Here is a 20,217-nt window from a genome sequence, read left to right as displayed (position 1 = left end):
GTCACATTATGCACTAGAGTAAACTTTACTAAAAGCTCAAATTAAGTGATTGATATGAAAATATGACAAATACTTAATGAGCTTACTTGAGCTTGAGACCAAATAAACTTTGACACAGAAAGATACCACATGCATGTAATTAACAGGTAACATTGTTGGCCCAGGCTCCCTTTGTTTGTCTTTGCTCTGACAAGTAACAAATTAATCCAGCAGTCATGGATTGTGTCCAAATGATGACATTAAGTTGACAGGATAATAGCCTTCACCGGAGCTAACAAGCCTTTCTGTCCAAAGTGAGACTTAGACGGAAAGAACCAGGCACCTCAGAAACAAGTGTGCAGAGGTGTGGCGGTGGGGTGGGGTGCAAGATCAGAGGCTGTGAGGCCTCTGAGATTCTTGCCCCATTGGGCTCTGGTGTCATTTAACCAAAAGGCCCCTTTCAGTCTCCCCAATCTAGCTTATTAAAGCAAATAGGGCCTGCCAACATGTGGGTCCAATCTCTCCAGCCCTCCTGTAGGGTAAACACTGCGCACAGGGCTGGGTTGGGGGAAGATGAAGGGGAGACCACCACCCTGAGGAGTAAGAATCATGACAGGCCTCATTTGAACCTGGAGAGATGTGTATTTATGACACACTGTGGAGAAAGGCAGCATTCAGTGCAATGAAACCCACAGGTAGTGTGAGCAGGGATGGAGGTAGGCCCTTGTTTATCTGAATGATGGACGGGCCTGGGTGGTATGCTGTCTGGAAGTGAGGTGTCTGTGGGTTTATGCCCCACGGTTCACCTTGAATTTTGAATTTTATCTGTGCTCTGTGAGAAACAGAGCACAAAATCACTGGTTAAAAGGTTGTGTGATCCCAAACTGCCAGTACACAGTTACACTACACTAGTAACCATGGGAAACAACAAGCTGGCAGGACAGTGTGTTTGATGAGTGAAGTTGGAGTGAGAGAGCAGCCCTGGCCGAAGATTCCCAGCATCTGTGTGTGTGTTTGCACACATGCGAAAGTTGTGTGCAACACACAAGTGGCGAAAACTCATTAACAGCAGCTTGAGAATGAGGCTCCATCACTTTGATTATACAGCAGCTTTCTCAGCACACACACACACAAACACACTCATAAACACACACAAGGCTATCTGGCCACTCTGCATTTATGAGTTTAGGTAAAGTTTATATGTGTTGTTGTTGTCATAGGCTTAACAAGGTGTGTTTGCTTATTTGAGTGTGTGTGTTCGCGTTTGCTTGCTGGAGGACATCTGTATGTGAGAAACCTCTCATTTGTGTATTTGCACAAGCTGGTGTCCTCTTCCATATCTTATGTGAGAGAGTCGACATGTATGTGTTTGGTTAGTCTAAGTTTGCATTGAAGGTTTCAGCATTAACAACATAATTCAAATAAATCATGGACATAATTGTTAGGGGCAGCACCAGCTTACTATCTCCCAAAATAAGCTCCACAAATAAATCTTTACCACTTAGAGATAGTTTAGAGCTCATAGATTGGTTTTAGACCAAATCTGGCATTTTGGCAGCAGGTGGGCTGTGGCCCATGTGGGTGTGTTTGTGTGTATGTCTGCCTTCTGAGTCTTTGGCTTAGCCCCAGGTCACAGCGGCCTGAAGACACAGCTTTGGGCCATCATACTCGTGGGTGGGCTTCACTCACACACGAGTGGAGAGGCAGAGAAAGAAGCAGAACGTTAGTTATTACCCTTGTTTACTACTCAAGTTAAAAAAATCGGAAAAATGTAGCTCTTTATTTATATTCTGTTGCACAGAGCTCATCTTTTTGTGAGTTTAACTGCATCACAGTTAGCATAGTATATTTTTAAAAGTGCCGATGGTTTTGCCTTTAGAGTATTGCCTGCTGTCAGCTCCTCACATTAGGCTGTTGCGGTGATCACGGTCGTGCTGCAGACACACATTCACATTCACAGTCACAGTTTGATCCCATTAAGCCCCCATTTCCTTCCAATCACATAGGAGCCACTGTGATTGGCTGCTTTGATTGATGCCTAATGCATGTTTGGGCTGGCCGGGGTCACGGCACGGGAGGCCACGGCGAGGTCACTGGGTTGCATTTGCTAACAATGAATCAGTGAGATCACGCTGATGAATAAGGGCACTTTGGAGAGCTTGTGTTGCTCTTTCTTAATTTTACTATAGATATATAGACTTTTTTAAAAAATACTTAAAAAAAGCCCCTTTCCATTGAGCTTTTTTCCACAGAAGGAAAAAAGAGGAAATTACAACACAGACATTATTTTTTTGGTTTTTAAAAAGTCCCAGTTTAAATTGGCCCTCTTAATATTTGTGTCATGTATCAAAAATAATAAAAATTTCTAATATTGCTAATTGACTTACTAAGTCTCTCTTTCTTTAATGCTTGGATAGGATAAGATGATCCGTGTGTTTGATCCCCGAGCCCAGCTGGCACCTGTTCAGGTAAGTCTCCAGTAAAAAGTCATCACAATGCTGCCAAAGGAACAACTGCAGCTGCTCTCTGGGCATTGTAACACTTGTAACTGTGGTCCACTTCTTGCTTTTTTTTTGTGGCGTGGGATTTTGTTTACAGTGTAGAAGAAATAGAAAGTCATCTCTCTTCAAAGTACCTATTGGTAGAATAACCACCCTGTTCATTGTCACTGTGCTCTACTGCCATTTACTGTAATATAAGCCCCTTTACTTTCCCGCACTCCATCTAGTGACAAACATGTTAACAGTAACCAAGAATGCTCACCACTGGCCACTCACAGTAATTCATCTACTACTGATTTATGGATGTGCTGCACACGATGTCATCGCTGCTCTTTAATTCCCACGGGTACCCATCCCAGCCCTCATCCCTCCTTTTTTTTCCCCTTTCTCCTCCACTGGCAATCAGCTTTGGGCCAATTTTATCCACCAGCAATGAGGGAGTGGAGTGGTAGGGCATTTGTGTGCTAAGGGGATGAGGAAGAAAAGATGAAGTGGGGGAGGCATGAGTGAGTGTTGCGAGAGGCAGCTCAGTATAGTGCAAATAATCTCACACATTTCCACAGTGGACCTCCCAGGCTGATTTAATTACTGAGGTAGTATTGTGCCTGATGGTCTCTTGTTCACATTTGTAAATATAAAGAATCTTGCAAAAACACAACATGAAGCAGCAGCTTTAATATATTATATCACAGAAATACCTGGAAGGCACAGCAGGCTGTATGGAAGTGAAGCATATTTGTGGGTTCATGCACCTGCGAACATGTGAAGACATTTTTATCTGCTCACACTGCACAGTATGTACTCGCCCATGTGTTCTTTATTTGTTTTGAATCTTTCGAGACCTTTATGTAAGGGTTACAGTTTCAGAGGTATGTCTCTGAAGTCAGCGAGGCAGCAAAGGAAAGGGTATGCAGATGATTTTATTTGTGCCACACGTCTTACTGCCTGTATAATGGAGTGAATGGGTGTCTGTTTTCTGAGGTAACATGAGCTGATTCTCTCCAGTCTTTGAACCCAGTTGTTTACATCAGGTGTCTCAGTGTTGATGTCATTTTAGCACACTGCTGTTCTGCAGCCTGTTGGAATTTTCTGCACAGGAGGGTTTTCTCCCCAGAAATCCAATGCAGACTTTAAGAAGATGTGTCCAGCAGTGCTATAAATTGCCTGAAAATATGATATTCCAGGCAACTTGGTGCAGCCAAAGGGTGTCATTAGTTTAGATTAAATCAGTGCTGGGTAGTCTGTCTGTCTCAAACAGTGTCTCCAGTAGGAGCCAGTGGTTCCTAGTGGCGGGGATATGCTGCACTAGGACATTTTAGGAATGGGGAGAACCAAATACGTGAAAAGGCAAGGTCTTTAGGTCAGTTTAAAAAATTATTTCCTAAACGAGTACTGCACAGATTTTGCACTTCACATCTATTCTTCCCAGTTCTGCTGCATCTGAATAATCCTGGAGATTCCATAATTTTTTATCCACATACATTTTTCGATTGAGTCTTAGCTCATTTGGTCGATGACCTGATGAGCTCAGTGGATGCAGTCGAGAGGCATCTATCAACAATCCGTTCATTCACAACAATAATTGCTGCTCCTCTCAGAGTATTGTTCAGAACTGAATCAAAGTTACTCACAATGATTACCTGATGTGTCTCTTTTGGGAGTAGGGGTTCAAAATCAAGATTATATTTGCCATTTCACCTTCACAGTTTTCCATTTTCACTAGAATGTTTTTAAAGAGTAAGTTTAAAATGCATGGGTAGACTGGTGTCTTTTTTAATGTTTGAATGATTTGTAGATCAGTGTTAAGTGGTTTAACAAACTAAAAACATTCTTCTGAAAATGGTCAAGTATAAGGCCTGGAATCAAAATAATTTAAAAAGCAGCTTATGGCATGAAAAACTTAAAAAAAAACAGGCAGTGCATTTGCTAAGACTAGAAATGACTGAGTATTATATGGCTAGAAAAAGGCTAAATTATGTCACATTCTCCCTGTGCCACATCTTCCATTTTACTTCCTTTATTACAAGAGATAACAAATGCATTGTCAACACTTTTCTATCTAAGCAGTGCAGCTATTGTCAGAGATCTTTATTAATGTAGTAAGCAACCACAGTAGGAGACAGACTGAAGGTTTACTCTTGTTTTTATGCTTGCTTAACTCTCGTTTCTTCTTTTTTATTTTCTGTATAAGATATATAAGAAGCTAATGATAGACTCCTTTTAGACTCTTTTTATCCCTCCCTCTCCCAGCTGGTCTGCAACAAAATTGTCAATTCAAAAATGGTTTGTGGCTTTAAAAAAAAGTTTTCTTAGACTGCTTGCCGCAAGGACACTCAGAGACCATTGAGCCAAGTCTGCTAGCCTCTCCACCCTCTTTGTTTCTCTCTTTGCTTTCTCTGATTAATGTGTGTCTTTGCCTCGCAGACTACTAATATGTGCAGATATGTGATTCAGCAAACTGAGCTTCTCTGTAGTCAGCACATTAATTCACCACCTCAAACCAAGGAGAGCTGGGATCCAGATCAAAGTTATGAGAGGGTTTGCTGTTGCCTTTTTGGTTTTGCATTCTCTCCCTTTCTTCTTTTGCTTCTATAACAGAAAACCAGAAGGTCCTGCTTTGAAAAGCTTTGGTCTGGGCCCTCTGAAGAGTGGGCAGAACCTCACCCATACAGCTTTCAGATGTGTTTCTCTGTCAAAAGAATGGGAGAGCCACTGCCACTCCTATTAGCACCAGATCTGCTGAAGGGTGTGGGTGCTGAATCCTTAACACACTGAAACATGATGAGTGCAGTAATTCTGATGCAGAGAAGAGTGGGAGCCACAAAGCAGTTCGACACCATAAAACATAACATAGCACAACATTTCACATTGCATGAGTGGTTTCGATGAGATTCCACAAAATAGTTTGTTTGTTTCTGACATGAAGGCATTTTCAAGCACTTTCTCCACTTTGCATTTTCAATGGTTTGTTGTTGTAGATGTGATGCGATGGCAGGGAACGGCCATTGTGGCCACAAAGTAAACAGAGGGGCAGAGAAATGGCCAAACTATGCGAATTTGTAACCTCACTGGGAGGTCTGTTTTCCTTCCTGCTTGAGTGCCAGTCAGTTGTCTTCATCAGGAGACGCCGCAACTCTTCTCTGAAAAGACTTCTGGGGGAAGGATATTGTAAGAAAGCTGGGGAGCATTAGGGTAAAGCACGAGTTTCTCCAATTTTCAATCCGAATTTCCCTGGAGTAAACAAAGTGAAATGTATACATCTAACAGAAATGTTTTTCTTTTGCCCGAATTTGGAAGGAAGCCGACGTATCATTTGCAACACTCATCTGTGTAGTGCTGATCCAATAAGTGATTGTACTGGCTATTCTCCTCCTCCCTTAAGGACTGTAAAAGAAATGTTGTATTTTCCAGGTATTTTTAGGTAGTTAACAGTCACTGGATATATCACAGGAATGAGAAATAACTCAAGGTAAATGCAGGCTTATTGATCGGTTCCTCAAAAAGCAGGTGCGCTCATGTAGATGTAATAATGAGGAGTTATTTGTTATAATGGTGGCTCTTGCGAAAACAAGAACAAGGCTAAAGAGAAATATTAAAAAATTAGAAGAGCAGGAGTGCCATGCAGCTCACCTGCTAAAACCATTAAATGACATGCAGTGTAAAAGCCCCCATCACACTGTCCTAGACGCGGGTCGGCGACTACCAAGGTGGCTACTGTTTACTAGGGATGAATTTGTATTCCCCAACCAGTTAGTGTGTGGTTGCTAGAGGTTCATGCCTTTCACTGGGTGAAACCGGTTGCAAAGAGGTTTACGGTTCAGCTGAATTCCACTTTGCATTATACTTTTAAGAACTCATTTGAAAGAGCAGGTCATCGAACGGTCAGAAGGTTGGTGGATTAATTCCTGACTTTTCATATCAAAGAATCAGTAGATACTGAACCCAGAGTTGATCCTCTATGCATCTGTACGTTACCGTGGCGATCTGATGCTATGCAAACCAATGGCAACATGGTTTTCTGTACAGCACTGTATACCTCTTTGCAATAAATTTAATCTTGCAGCTACAGGCAACCTTCAGCAACTCACCATCTGGTCAGCGAATACACAGTTTTCCCTAGCAACCTGTCGTTGCCAGAGGGGCATAGACTGCTGTTTAGGCCACTAGGAGTGAGTGGGGGCTTTAGGAAGCAATTTTACAGCAGCTACCAGCCACCTCCAGCTGCAACTTGCCAACCAGTCAATACATAAACACTTTGCTAGGGGGTAGTTGACTGGGAATTCACACGCAAACAATAAGAAAAATAGGAATTAAGAATCCTAAGCAGCAGACAAGCAAAAGTTAGATGAGATAGTTTAAGAGATGGGTTGCAAAGATGGTTTAGCAAACAGCTTCTATTGTGTTATGGGATGAATTCTTTCAAATTAAGTATTTTGTGGAGATCATTCCAGCAAATACAGTATTAGGAACTGTGACACAGGTTTTATTGTGCACCTGATTGGATTTTGCGAGGCACTCCTCATCTTCCACAGCATCCAGAACCATGACCTGGGACACAGCTGGTGCCTTGGTTCCTCCAAAGGCAGCTTAGTTGAGTGGGGCTTGCTCATCCCTGTGGCCAGCACTGAATTGGGTTCTCCCTTAGCCAGGTGGAGTAAATATAGGCCCTAATTACAGCCCTGCTCCTGCTGTATTTATGGGAAATAAGACTGCACAGGGTAATTAAGGTCTTGGACAGAAAGAGCAGTGTATATACTGCATCTGTAATCAGTGCAAGTGTGTATGTATGTGCACAAGCGATAGTTGTTAGGTAGTTGGCGCACGGAAGACGGGTTCAATTCCAGATTAAATGTTTTTGTTTTTCCTCTGGACATCTTTTATTTTTTTCCAAGTAAAGGGGCTTCTTGATAAACTTTTAGATATCCTTCAACATACGTTTGGGTTTAAGAGTTACAAATAGATTTTTAAATAGTACATCAACCGCCAACTAATGTCATCCGAAGAACATTATATGATTTAAAGCAAAAATCTGTTAACCACACATTCACTGGGCATATAACATATCCTAGTTAAGCCGTCTCGTTTGTGTCGTAAAGCCTTTAAAATGGTAACATATATCAAAATCAACTGAATCTTTGGATTTCTCTCCAGAATTAAATGACACACAGCATGAGCATAGCAAAGTGGTGAATCATCAAGTACCAAACAAACAGGGTTTTTTTTAAATCTCTTTGCTATTCTTGGTTCTACCCTCCCTGCCATAACATCCCAATACTGGCCTCCTGTTTACAGATGAGTTTCTTTCACATCTCTTTGTTGCTGGGCCTCCACCCTGTTTTCCTGTACTGAGCTACTCAGTACAAGACTCCTCAAACTCGGCACTCAGGGCACACTGACCTGATCCTAATGAGCCACGTGTCTTTGTGGGCATCTCTGTCTCCTCTCCACTCTCTTGTCTTTTGATCTATCCCCAATGGCTGTGTATTTGCTGAGTGTGTGGTTCTGTATTTGACTTTGTGCCTGTGTGTATACCATGTGTCTTTTAAATTACAGTGCTGAAAATACCCCTCATAGTTTTGGGCCAGTGCTGGCCGTAGAGCTGTCGATCTGTGGTCGCTGGAAGAGGAGGGAGACAGGAAAAGGGAATAGTTTGCTGGACTTGGGGGCCACATTACTCTTTTTCAGCTCGAGCTTCTGCTGCTTGGGGTGAAATTAGAGAGGACCATGGGCTGCCGTGGGTTTGGACTTGAGGAGGGAACACTGGGCAGGGCCAAGGAAAAGCAAAGTGGTTTCAGTGCTATAGCATCTTTTATATCCCGCTATAAATTACACGGAATGAACTCTGTGTTAGCCGTTCTTGTATTTATAATTACAGGCATAATAAACTACACTTGGATGTCCGTCTTATCTGCGTTTCTTTGAATTCTTATAATTATGAAAAAATAAGAGCGCATATGTGTGTGTGTGTGTGTGTGTGTTTGGAAAATGTGCGATCACTCTCAGATTACTCATTACAGGCTGAATAAACTACAGGCAGGCATGATGAGCTTAGATTGTGTGTGGACTCTGGCAGGCAGCACAAAGAAGCTCTTTGACTGCTGCAGAATAGTTTAGTTTGTATCACTGATGTCGACAGCCATGAAGGAGAAACACTCAGAGACGTGATGTGAAATGGATGGACTTAATTTTGGTGTTTGTGCCTCTGCATTTGGTTTATTTGATGCTTCATTTCTTGTGCAACTCCGTGCATAAGAAAGAGCGGTTGAGGTGAAATTAACTCACTCTAGTACATTTTATTCCCATAGATTTAATCTTTGTGATGTGTGGATTTTGGATCAACCGTTATTATGGAAGGACTGCAACAATCAGCTGATATCAAATTATGAAATCTGTGTTGTTATAGTTCATTAGTGTGAACACATGCAGAAAGATACTGCAGTGCAGTGACTTGATGCAAAATGTGCAGTCAGCATTTCATATGTTGGTCCATCCATTGATTCATTTTCTTAACAAAATATCCAGTTCAGGGTCGTGGGGAGCTGGAGCCTGTTATTGATCGAGACGCTGGGTGAACCCTGGACAGATCGCTAGTCTATTACATACTAACACTATGGTCAATTTAGAACCTAACATGCATGTCTTTGGACTGCGGGAGGAAGCAGTTGTACCTGGGGAGTACCCACACGGGCACAGGGACAACATGCAAACTCCAACACAAAGGGACCCCCAGCTGGCTTTCTTACTGTAAGGTGACAGTCCTAAGCACTACACCACTGTGCTACTTCTTTTCTATGTATTGGCTTTAATTTTCCAAATTGAATTTAAGAAGACAATTGCACTTCCAAGTTCAATTAGTTTTTGTTGTATGCTTTTGATAAGAGAGGCAGCTGGTGCTCAGGTCATCTACTAACTGGAAAGTTGGTGGTTTGATCGCTGGCTCCTCCAGTCTGAATGCTAAATATCCTTGGGCAAGATGTTGTCCTGTGACACATCTGTCGAAATGTATGTGAATGTTAGGTAGAAGAAAGTGCTTATATGAGTGGGTGTGAATGATTGAATGAGGCATGTTGTATAAAGCGCTGAGTGCTCAGGTAGAGAGGAAAATCTCTATATAAAAACCAGTCCATTTACCATAAGAACACTTGGCTGTTCGAAGTTGAGTTTCATAGTTCATGTTTGACCTTGGAAGCAGGAGCTGACACGATTATAAAGGAAATCCTATGTTTACTGTTAAATAAATATGATATCACTTGTTTTAGAGGCTGGAGAGGAGTTAGTAGAAACATGATAGAATAAATGTATGTGAGTGAGTAGGAGACAGGTGACAAGATTAGAAGTTAGTATATCGGAGCGAACATTCAGGTTGAGATTTGTGGAGACAGAAAGAGGCAAGGTTGAGATGTGTTGGACATGTGCAGAGAAGCGATAGTGCATATACTGGAGAAAGGATGTTGAACACAGGAGATTCATGGATTTAGTGAAAGGGGACATGCAGAGGAGTGATAGAGGAGGATACTCGGGACGAGGTAAGACGGAGGCAGGTGACTTGTTGAGTAGCCAAAGAAGAGGAGGATCCGTGACAAAAAAATATTTTTTTATTAACAATATTTGCCGATATACAACTATGTGATCTTATAAAATTTTAATCTGCCTCAAAATATAATAGAAATATTGACTTTGATTGAAGCAATTTCCTCAAGTCCCCGGCTGTGGAGGCTTAATTTAAAGCCAAACCTCTCGTTAATATTCAATGGAGTATTAAAATATGCATCTAGTGTCAATACAAACTCTCATAGTTTCATAACTGTTCAGTATTCTACCAACAAGTTATTTCTGATTGCAGAAGATCCGTGCTTGCCAGAGAATGAAGTTTCACTTCCCGCAGAATGAAGCTTGTTTAGAGTTCGGAGAATGTCTAATACTAACACCACAGGGATATGGAGGCAACGTTGTGAAATGTGAAATATAATGTCTTTAAAGAACCGGAACTTATTCCAAGAATATGTCACAGGCTTACTCAAAGCTGAGCTCCGAATTCCAGCTACACAAACAGCATAATTTAACTTTAAACTGAGCCAAAAATGCTTCTGTGTTTTAAAAAGTATTTGTCTATATACCAGTATATCTGAACATGGCTGGAACCGGGCAATTTGTGGAGGGAAAAAAATGTTTAAAACGATTTAAGGGACAGGCTTTCATGTGCTGTTAAACAGCTTTTTAGTGCTAAATGTTTTCAACATCAATTTCTCATCCTGAATATAAACGTGCCATATCAGAAATATTCCTGTTTACCTTCCCACAGCGTCTTCAGAACATCCTCTTTTTCAGTAAGTGTGCAGCAGACTGCACACAGTTGAACAAATATTCACATTTTACATGTAATGCCAGTGAAGACTGTTATACGTACATTAGTTTTATTTTCTTTATCGCAACACATCTTCACTGTTTGTATAAGTTATGCTACAGATTCAAGACTCTATACAGTTGTTATATGTTACAATCTGCCAAAGTCAAGCTGCCTGTTAGTAGGCTGATCCAACCTTTGACCTCCTAGGGGCTGTCGTATTTCGTCGCTGGTGCACACATAATTCCATGTGATGTTTCTGTCCTACTCCTGTGGTTTGTCTTTATGTGAATACTCACCGTCCTCCCCAATCAGTATCATGCACAGTATTTTGTGCTTGTATCTTTTCTCCATCAGACCCTGCTGAGTTCAGGACCTTGTAATGGCCAGTGGTTAACTCAGCCCAGATGTTGTGCCCCCTCCCCCGTTTTCCTCTTTCTTTCCTCTTTCCTTTTCTCTCTCAATCTCTGCTCCCTGTGTTACTGGCTGCCGCCCCGCTGCCAGTCTTAGTTACTTTCAGGGAAACTGAGGAGACTCTTTCCTAATGAGGAGTTTTTCTATCCAGGCAGCTCAGCTAAACAGTGGCAGAAAATGTGGCTGTTCTATTAGCAGAATTGGATGGAAAACGTCTCAGTTATGATTACTTTACCAGTGGTTAGTTTGTGACCTACAGTCTCTTCTCTATGCGCATTGACTCTTTGTAAGCTACGTGATGTCTCAAAGCATGAGGGGTTGGGGGGAGTAGCGGGGCCAAAGGTTTGAGGGGGTGTTAGCTCCATTAACAATCCAGATTTGTGTTTGTGGGTGTGTTTTTCAGAGGACAGGGGGTAAAAGAGTGGATGCCAGCTGGCAGCACCGAAGCCCTTTGCTCACATGTGTGTGTTGTTTGTGGAGCGGAGGCCCCATTAGTGTGCTGGCTGCTCTGAGACTCCCATTTTCCAAGTAATGAAGACTCTGTGCACACATGTGGGTCACACCTGGAGCCAAAAATAGTTGATGATTAGCTCTTTTTTTTTTTCTTGTCTTTTTTTCCCCTGCCGCATCCTGAGATAATGGATCCACCACCATGGGAATTGGCTTCTTTTTTAGCTTGTCTGTCATTTTTTCTCTGAATCTGCGTTTTCTTTGATTTAAGGGCAGGCTAAGAAGAAAGAGTTGGAAAACAGGGATCAGTTCACATGGGAATCGGTCGCTTCATCATTATTTTTAAATGGGATAGAAAAATATAATGAACCGACATCAGCGCAGTTTCAGGATCTTATAAGCTCCAATTTTACTTCACCTCAGTTTGCCCTCATTATCTCTGCTTTAGTTTTCAGCATGACCTTAATTGCCTATTTTGCTGTTTTACTTAAATGATGCATTTAAAAAATACAGATATTTTTTTTTTCTGTGTTCTGTTTAAAATTGGAAAAAGCATGCTGCTCCTGGAGGAATTACAGGAGAAGGGAGAAGTCTGCTTTGGAGGTAGAGCAGCAGAATGTGATGTGAATGAGCAGGTGTGTGATGCTGTGTGTGAATTGACCTGAGGATTAGTTATTATTTGGGTTGCACTTTCCTTGTGTGGAGTGGGTTCTCTTTGGACCTCCTTCGGGCTCCACGAGGAGTGCATGAAAGATGTATTGCTGTATGCATTCAATGACATCTACAATAGAAATCACCACATCTGGAGAGCTTGTGAAATGCCAAACAGCATAAGCAGAAGCTGACCTGTCAGATTGTGATGAGACTTGCATCCATATGCTGTGCAGTAGACCTCCACTGTAGAAGGAGAGAGCAGGAACTGAAAGACATCTGAGGCCAGCCTCAGAGTGCCCTCAGGAAATAAAGAACAGCGTGGGCTCTGTCCAAAACTAGGCTTGTTGATCTTAGTTTGACGAAATGGTGGCGATATTTCACATAAAAAATACAGCCTGTGTTTTCTCTCTATGATATCTTTAATCACATAATTCAAGTGGAAAGCACTTGAATTCATTTCATTAGCTATGTAATCACTACAATGTGATTTACATGATAAACAGTAATGTAACTAAAATTATTTCAACAATTTCCCATGTTATATTGAATATACAAAGCTCCTTTAAGACTTCGATATATAAAGTTCTGCAATAAGGAATGTCAAACTCATTATATTGTGAAAAAGATAAACAGTTTATGCAGTGATTATGTCATTATTGTATAATTGCAGATAATTGGCAAAATAACAGTATAGATCAAGCTGAATAATAGTGTTGTTTTACTAAAATGTGTCATATCATACCAATAAATCACTGGTGGAATCCAAATGGGAAAATGTAAGTGTTATACATCATTTGCAGCTGCTTTAAAACCACCTTTGTAATAATGTATACAGTAGCTCTTAAAACAGGCTCAACTTGATCACTGGCAGCAGGTCTTTTGGGTTTTTTGAGTGGTAGGGTGGGGTCTCTGTGGATCAGTCGTGACCTGCATGGCACATCCCCTCGGATGCTTCAGTGGATGGTGGATATGGGTTGTTTGGAGACTGTGATTGTCTCTTTGATGTGTTCCTTCAGTTGCTCCAAAGCAGTTTTTGTGGTGCAGCAGGGCACATGTTCCTGCTGGGCAAGGCTACAGCCACTGGGTATCGTCATTGCCATGAAGGGGCAGCTGTTTTTTTAACAATGTTTCAGCGGGTGGCATGTGAGACTGTGACATCTCTGTGCACATTTTTAGGCTGTTTTCCGTATTGCATAAACTTAACTATAGCTATTCAGCACAAGCCCCAGAGGACTTGCAACTTGTGTTTTAATTCAAAAAGGATTGCTTTGAGATGGTTTTGTACTGTTGGGCAGAGGTTTCTGCTGTTAGCATCAATAAAATTCTTGCTTTAAACCACATAGCAGTGGTATTTTTGCAAAAAAAATAAAGATTTAGATGTTCAGTATTGAAAAATTTCCCAAAATATTCCCCTTAATCTCCAAGGGGATGCACATGCAGAATGGCCTCTATTCCCGTGCTATTACACTGATTCTGAGCATTGGACACAGGTGTGCATACCTGCATAGGTGCTAAATGTTTTTCCTCTCCAAGGCCAAAGTATGTAATGAGTTCTTAACAGTGGAAACTATTGAGCATGGAGGGAGGAGGGTGGTGGCGGCGGCGGGGGCTGAAATTCTGGCTCACACAAGTCTTTTAAATGCTACATCCTTTTCCAACAAAAGCAAGCTTGGGTCATCTTTTACTAATTGAGTCTCATAAGACAACAGGTTCTGCTGCAATTTGTGGTTTCATGCAAGAGCTAAATGGAAATTTTCCTGGAGTGAAGCTGCTGAGTGTTAGAAGGCATGTTGTAATTGGGAGAGGAGAATGAGCTGTTTGTTAGCATAGCAAAGACGAGGTAATTAATCAGTGTGTCACTCAGCTTCCCCATGCTTGGGTGTTTCACATGCAGTGTGCAAGAGGTCAACACTTGGGCAATAGCCATTGAAATTAAATCCAGTGTTTAAAAGATATAAGCCTGGTTGGGATTTTATACACTTGCCTCATCTCATTGTCCCTTTAGGCTAGCACCTGCAGTGGCCATTATAATCCCATTAAACTACTTGTTCTCATATTTATTGTGATCTTTTTTTCCCCGTAATATCAATAATTTCACAGGTCTTTGAAATCAATACAGGAAAGCTCCAATACCTAACTTTAATTACTGAATATAAACAATCGTTTTGGAACGGAAGCAATTAAAGGAACAGCCTCCAGTATTTACACAGGGTAAAGGATTCCTGGAGTATAATGACACGGACGTGAAAATGACATGCTTTGCACACGTGTGCCTCTCGATTGACTCTCAGCGCTCGCAACTCATGCTTCTATGCAAAGGCATGGGGGTATACTTTGAAGATGTGAAGCCTCTATGATGTGGTTTCAGAGAGGGAGTGCAGCCAGCCAACTGTATCCGTCGCAGCTATGAAAGAGCCATAAATGACAACAGGCACTAAAGGGCTGGGTCAGGCTACAAAGACTGAGCGGCCTCGTGGGGTCTTCAACAGTGTTGGCATGATTAATTGTGTAGGCTCCGGCTCAGTCAGAAACGCTCTTCTATTTTTTTGCACATGGAAAAAAAAAAGAAAACAAAAGAATTGTCTCTTTGTTATTGTGGCTCAGGTCTGGCGTGCAGATTCTCATCACCCCGGGTGTTGGCAGTTCTTGCTGTCATCAGCAAGATCATTCCTCCCTCTGTCATTTGTGCCCTATCCTGACCCATGAATCTCTGGTTGGATTTAAAAGACCGAGCCACTAAGTGCATCTCTGTAATAGTCATTGCTTGAACCTTAACCACAATAACCATCAAAAACCCTGGAGATCACCAAACATACACTTGAAATCTCCTCTGGCTGGATTTTGCTTCTTTTGGACTGAAAGACTGATTTGGGGAATTTACTGGTCCCGTTAATCAAGATAGTTCCAGGAACCAGCTAAGTCTGTATGGTGTGCTGAGCCAAGGAAAACTTCTGTGACCTTGGATGGTTTTCCCAGAGGGAGGCCCCTGCTAGTAGGCACACTGTTGGTATCGTCAGAGTGGTGCGATTGGGTCCAGTATGTTGTCCCGGGATCCTGGAAAGTGGTGAGCATAGCGAAGGCTGGTGCTGTTGGCTGCTGGATTTCTAGCAGTGGCCAAATGCCCCAATTAGCAGCCTGGCTCATATATACAGTTTTTGCACCACTTATGTGTTTAATTTCTTCGGCAGATAAAGTGATTTGTTCACATAGCCCAGACCAAAAATCACAATCTAAATCTAAAGCTGCCTTGGAGTTGAGCTTCTGATAGATTTTTATGACATTCTAGTGTATGATTCATGGCTTTATTATACAACTCTATTATCTGAGATAGAATTTAACTGATCCCTTTTCTAGATGCTGTGAGAGTATGCTTAATCCATCAGTCACCCATGTTTAGGCAGCTGTGATCTCCGGGTTTGCAGTGGTCTAAAATAAGCAATTAAATAAGTTCAGTGCCTTAAATATTTTGAGTAAATGAATCTTAGATTACATGTGAAGTTTTAACAGGACTCTATGGATTGCTGTGAAAAGTATACCTTTACTGCTTCCATAGGAATTAAGATGCAGTAGTAGAAGTATTGCTAATGAAATGCATTCGATTAATTGATCATCAGTAAATGTGAGCACCTCAACAAAACCACAAGTTTTTGGCAGTTTGGTGGTAGTTAATACAATGTTGAGGAGGTAAGACATTTCCAAATAATTTAAAATCTATTGTTCTACAGCAAAAAAGATTGGTAACTGTCCTCAATGCTTCCATTTGTTAACAATCTTCCAGTGTCCCAGCAAATGCATATCAAGGTCAGACCATGTAATGCAATGCTACATTTCAGACACTACAGTCCTCAGTTAGCATGTTCAGAAACATCAGAATCAGAGTACTTTATTCATTCATTTGTGAAGTTGCTTTTGAGTAAACCAATAGACGTCTGAAGCAGTTTTCCTTGGACAGACAAGGCCAAAGTGGAAATGTTTGATCATAATGCACAGCATTATGTTTGGTTAAAGCCAAACACAGCTTATCAGCACAACCACGTCATACCAACTAAAGCTTGGGCTAATTTTTGGTCATGCAACAAGACGATGAGCCGAAAAACAGCAATAAATCGACTACAGAATAACTGAAAAATAAAGGAATCAAGGTGCTGCAATGGCTCAGTGAAAGTTCAGACCTCAACCCGACTGAAATGCTGTGGCGGGACCTTAAGAGAAATAAATGCCCACCGACCTCAAAGAACTGAAGCAATATTGTAAAGAAGAGCAGGCCAAAATTCCTCCACAACCATGTGAGATCCTGATAAAGTCATACAGAAAACCTGCTAAAGGGGGTTCTGCAAATACTGAATCATGGGGTTTTTTATGGTGGGAAGAGGTTACGGTGCACAGAAGCTAAAGCAGCTTCTAGCTTACAGTATAGAACAAAACTGATATTTAAATAGCACATCAGTGGAACTTTATTCAGTAAGTTTAGTGATGATTGTTTGTGGGCAATAAAATCAGAAGATTCTGTTTTAGCTTCTTTATACCTGTTTCAGTGCCATTTAGTCTCTATGATTTATTTTCTTTTTCCTGAAACGAAAAGCAAAAGAAAGCAAAACTAAAAACAATATGCATTGCAGCATTGCACCTGCTATCTTACATTGAAGGAACTCTAGGACATATGATGTATATTCAGAATGTGGGGCATGTGTAGGATGAAACTGAGAAAACACGTCTTTGATCCCCCTAAGATTGATGTTTCCAGTGTAAAGGTGGACTATGTGCCTTTTCCTCATGATTCATTTCCCATTTCTACTCATCTCTCTCTTAAGCTCTCCACACTTTCTCATCTATTAGAAAGTAAAAGTGGATGCATTTAAAAGGGAGAAGAAAATCTAAACATCTGGCTTAAAGAAAAGACTTCTGTATATTCCATTGTAGCTGGATGCTATATATATCTATATATTTATCTATATATAGATATATATATGTAAATTTGGGGAAAGTCCAGTGTGTAGAACCTCCCCAGGGGCTGCAGGCCTTGCCTGTTGTCTGCAGAGTAGACGTGGCCCCTTAGCTGTGCTCATTGTCGTGTTGGCTCACATCTCAGTTCATCTTGAGCGGGACTTTTCATTTGCTGACACAGGGGAAATGAGACAGGGGAAAAATTGACTGTAGGCAAGTCAAAAACGAAAAAATAAGGATGTCTGTGTGGTAAATTGTAAAAGTTAATGCTATTAGTAAGCTCTGTAGCTGCATTTTATTGTTGGAAAATAATCTGGCCCACTGTGTGTAAGAATTTTAGGATCAAAATGTGAACCCACGAGCATTAAAGATTGACAGCAAGCAGGATTGTTTTGGTTCTTTGACACTGATCAGTCTGCAAGGCTCTAAAATAAATTTGAGTTATTTTAATCACAATAGTGTCAACACCAAAAAAATTCTATATGCATCGTGAATTCAGGAAACATTTCAATTACATGGAAATGGGGTCATATTATGGATTTATGCTGTTACAGCTGGATTTACACTGTTGTCCACCTGCTGACCCTGCACATTAATTTTCATTTTCAGGAAGGGAGACAGCAGAAAAGGCAGTGTGCAAAAATAAGAAAAGGGACTGTGTCCTCCTGACTTTGGAGAATTGAACAAAAAAAAATAGTATGGTTCCAATTAACAGAGAAAAAGTGGCGGTAGGCGGCAGAGGAAATGAAAGCATAAAACGGCTGGTTTGATTACCATCTTCCACCCACCCCCCGACCCACCCCAACTCTCTTCTTCGTCTTACCTCCCCCTCTGTCCTATTTCTAGTAGAAGCTTCTGTGGAGTCCGAGTTACATTTAAGACAGCAAATCCCGACCTAAAACGCAAGTTAAATGGCCCGTGAAGGCAGAAAAGGATGATGAAAACCGAGCAATCGCTAAAAGACTAATTAGCCACAGATGAAAAGACTGAGAGGGAGTCTGTTTTAAGGGTGATGAAAGCGACGAGGCAAGGAGTTATTGATTAGAGGAGTGGAAATAAAAATAAAAGAAGGCCGATTCTTTGGGGAAAGAAAATGAGGAGCAGGTTGCAGCTGCAATCATGTGATGCAGTGCTGGCAATAGAGAAGCTGATCTGGCTTGGTACGTCATTTTTACATCATTTATAAGCTATTAAAACAAATGAATGAGTGTATGGTTCTGGCAGGTGGATTTTGTTACCTTTAGTCAGAGTTGTACCGTGTTAAATACACTACTTTGCAAAAGTCTTTGACACACTCCTCTTTTCCTGATATTTTGATTCAAGAAGTAAATGTTCTTGTAATTTCTACAGTGGTATTGAGCAATTGTTTTCCAGGCTTTCTAACGGTCTTTAAAAGTTTTTCTTTTTTTTACATTGATTGCTTTAGCACTCATTTTCTGTCCAAACCTGGTATTTAACTAACCCTAATCTATGAATAATTCAAGCATAACAAAGGGACCTAACTCAAAGGATGAATCAGGATGAATAATCTATAAATAACAGACAAGTTAAGAAAGACCCGATTTTGAATTGTATCTTTAGGCGCTTTGTTACTAGCAGAAAATATCAACAATAACACAGTTTGACAGGCATAAAATATTTTTGCACCAGCGATTTCCAAAGACTATTAACTAAAAACTTGTTATATCTTAGCATTGCGTGCAGTGTATCCTAAACAGATAGGAGGAAACTGGGCAAATGGAGGACAGAAGAAGAAGTGAAAGGAAGACAAAACTTTCTACAGCAGAAATAACCTTATCTGAAAGTCATGTCCTTAAAAAATAGTAAACAATGCAGCAAAGACCTGACAGATGTATCAGGCTCATCAAGAAGCCAATCTTAAGGAAGGGAAATGGGAAGAAAAGGCTGAGGTATTCCAAATTACACAAGAACTGGAGTGAAAATCAGCAACAACGTGTCTTGTGGAGCAATGAATCCAAATGTCATAGTTTTGGTTTAAACTATCATCAATTGGTACGGAGGAGGGCAGGAAAGAGGTACGACAGTCGGCATCCAAAGTCAGCTGGAGGCTCTGTCGTGAGTTGTGGCTGGTGATTGAAATCTTGTTAAAACTGATGAAATTATAAACATCAAAAAGTACTGTCAGGTTTTGATCCATCATACAGTACCATAGAAAACGGCTGATTGGCAACAGCTTCATTTTCAGCATGATAATGATCCCAAACACACTGCCAATGCAGAAAGTTACAAGAATACGTGATAAATGTGGTCAGACCAAATACTAACCTTTAAGCTTGTTACAATTGTACAAATAGTTTTGGCCTTGTAAACTGTATTTCCATGTATTTTTGCATGTTTTATTAAATCTCTGCACCCATTTCCCATTTTCTTAGCACAATTTAATGAAATTAGGGGTGGTCCAAGACGTTTGTACAATACTGTAAATCTTGTAAGGCAGTTAATGATAGGATTTTCCAAAATTTTCAAATATTATTTAATATAGAGTACACATAAGGTCCCTTTTTTTAATTTGAGGAAAGCTGAGCAGCAGCAGATGATTGACACCTACCAACTTTAAGCCCACATTATCAGACTGGACAGTGTCAACACACTGTTATAAGACAGGATGAAATGAGTACTTATTCTTCCAGTACATTAAATTAAATTCTTGACTGCTGGCACTCATTGTTGAATACACTCCCATTGAGCTGATATAGAGAACATTGAAAAACTGAACAGAAAGAGGGGCTGTGAAATAGAGGGATGGAGAGATTGTGATAGTTCCCATATGTGCATACAGACACCTGATATTCATCCTGGTGGGTGAATCAACATTCTCGGTGAGTGACACAGATGTGCACACCGTCTGCTCAAGTTCAAAAGTTAAATAGCTGAGGGAGAAGGACAGAAGGAGATGGAATGATCTTCATT

General features: G+C 40.9%; 1 protein-coding gene across 2 annotated transcripts in view; it reads left to right on the top strand.

Annotated features, from left to right (window-relative positions):
• LOC102296362 (mitochondrial import inner membrane translocase subunit TIM16) overlaps positions 1-20,217 on the top strand; it is a 112,577-nt gene that overhangs the window by 7,586 nt on the left and 84,774 nt on the right. For both annotated transcript variants that reach the window (XM_014340627.2, XM_014340625.2), the window contains exon 7: positions 2,397-2,447. In XM_014340627.2, coding sequence (XP_014196113.1) covers positions 2,397-2,447 — 51 coding nt within the window. The remainder of the gene's footprint in view (positions 1-2,396; positions 2,448-20,217) is intronic.

The sequence above is a fragment of the Haplochromis burtoni genome, unplaced genomic scaffold (assembly GCF_018398535.1).
Source record: "Haplochromis burtoni strain Fernald_Lab_line unplaced genomic scaffold, NCSU_Asbu1 Contig_336, whole genome shotgun sequence".
Lineage (NCBI taxonomy): Eukaryota > Metazoa > Chordata > Actinopteri > Cichliformes > Cichlidae > Haplochromis > Haplochromis burtoni.
Note: the sequence above shows the minus strand (reverse complement) of the source record. Positions and strands in the feature narration are given on the sequence as shown.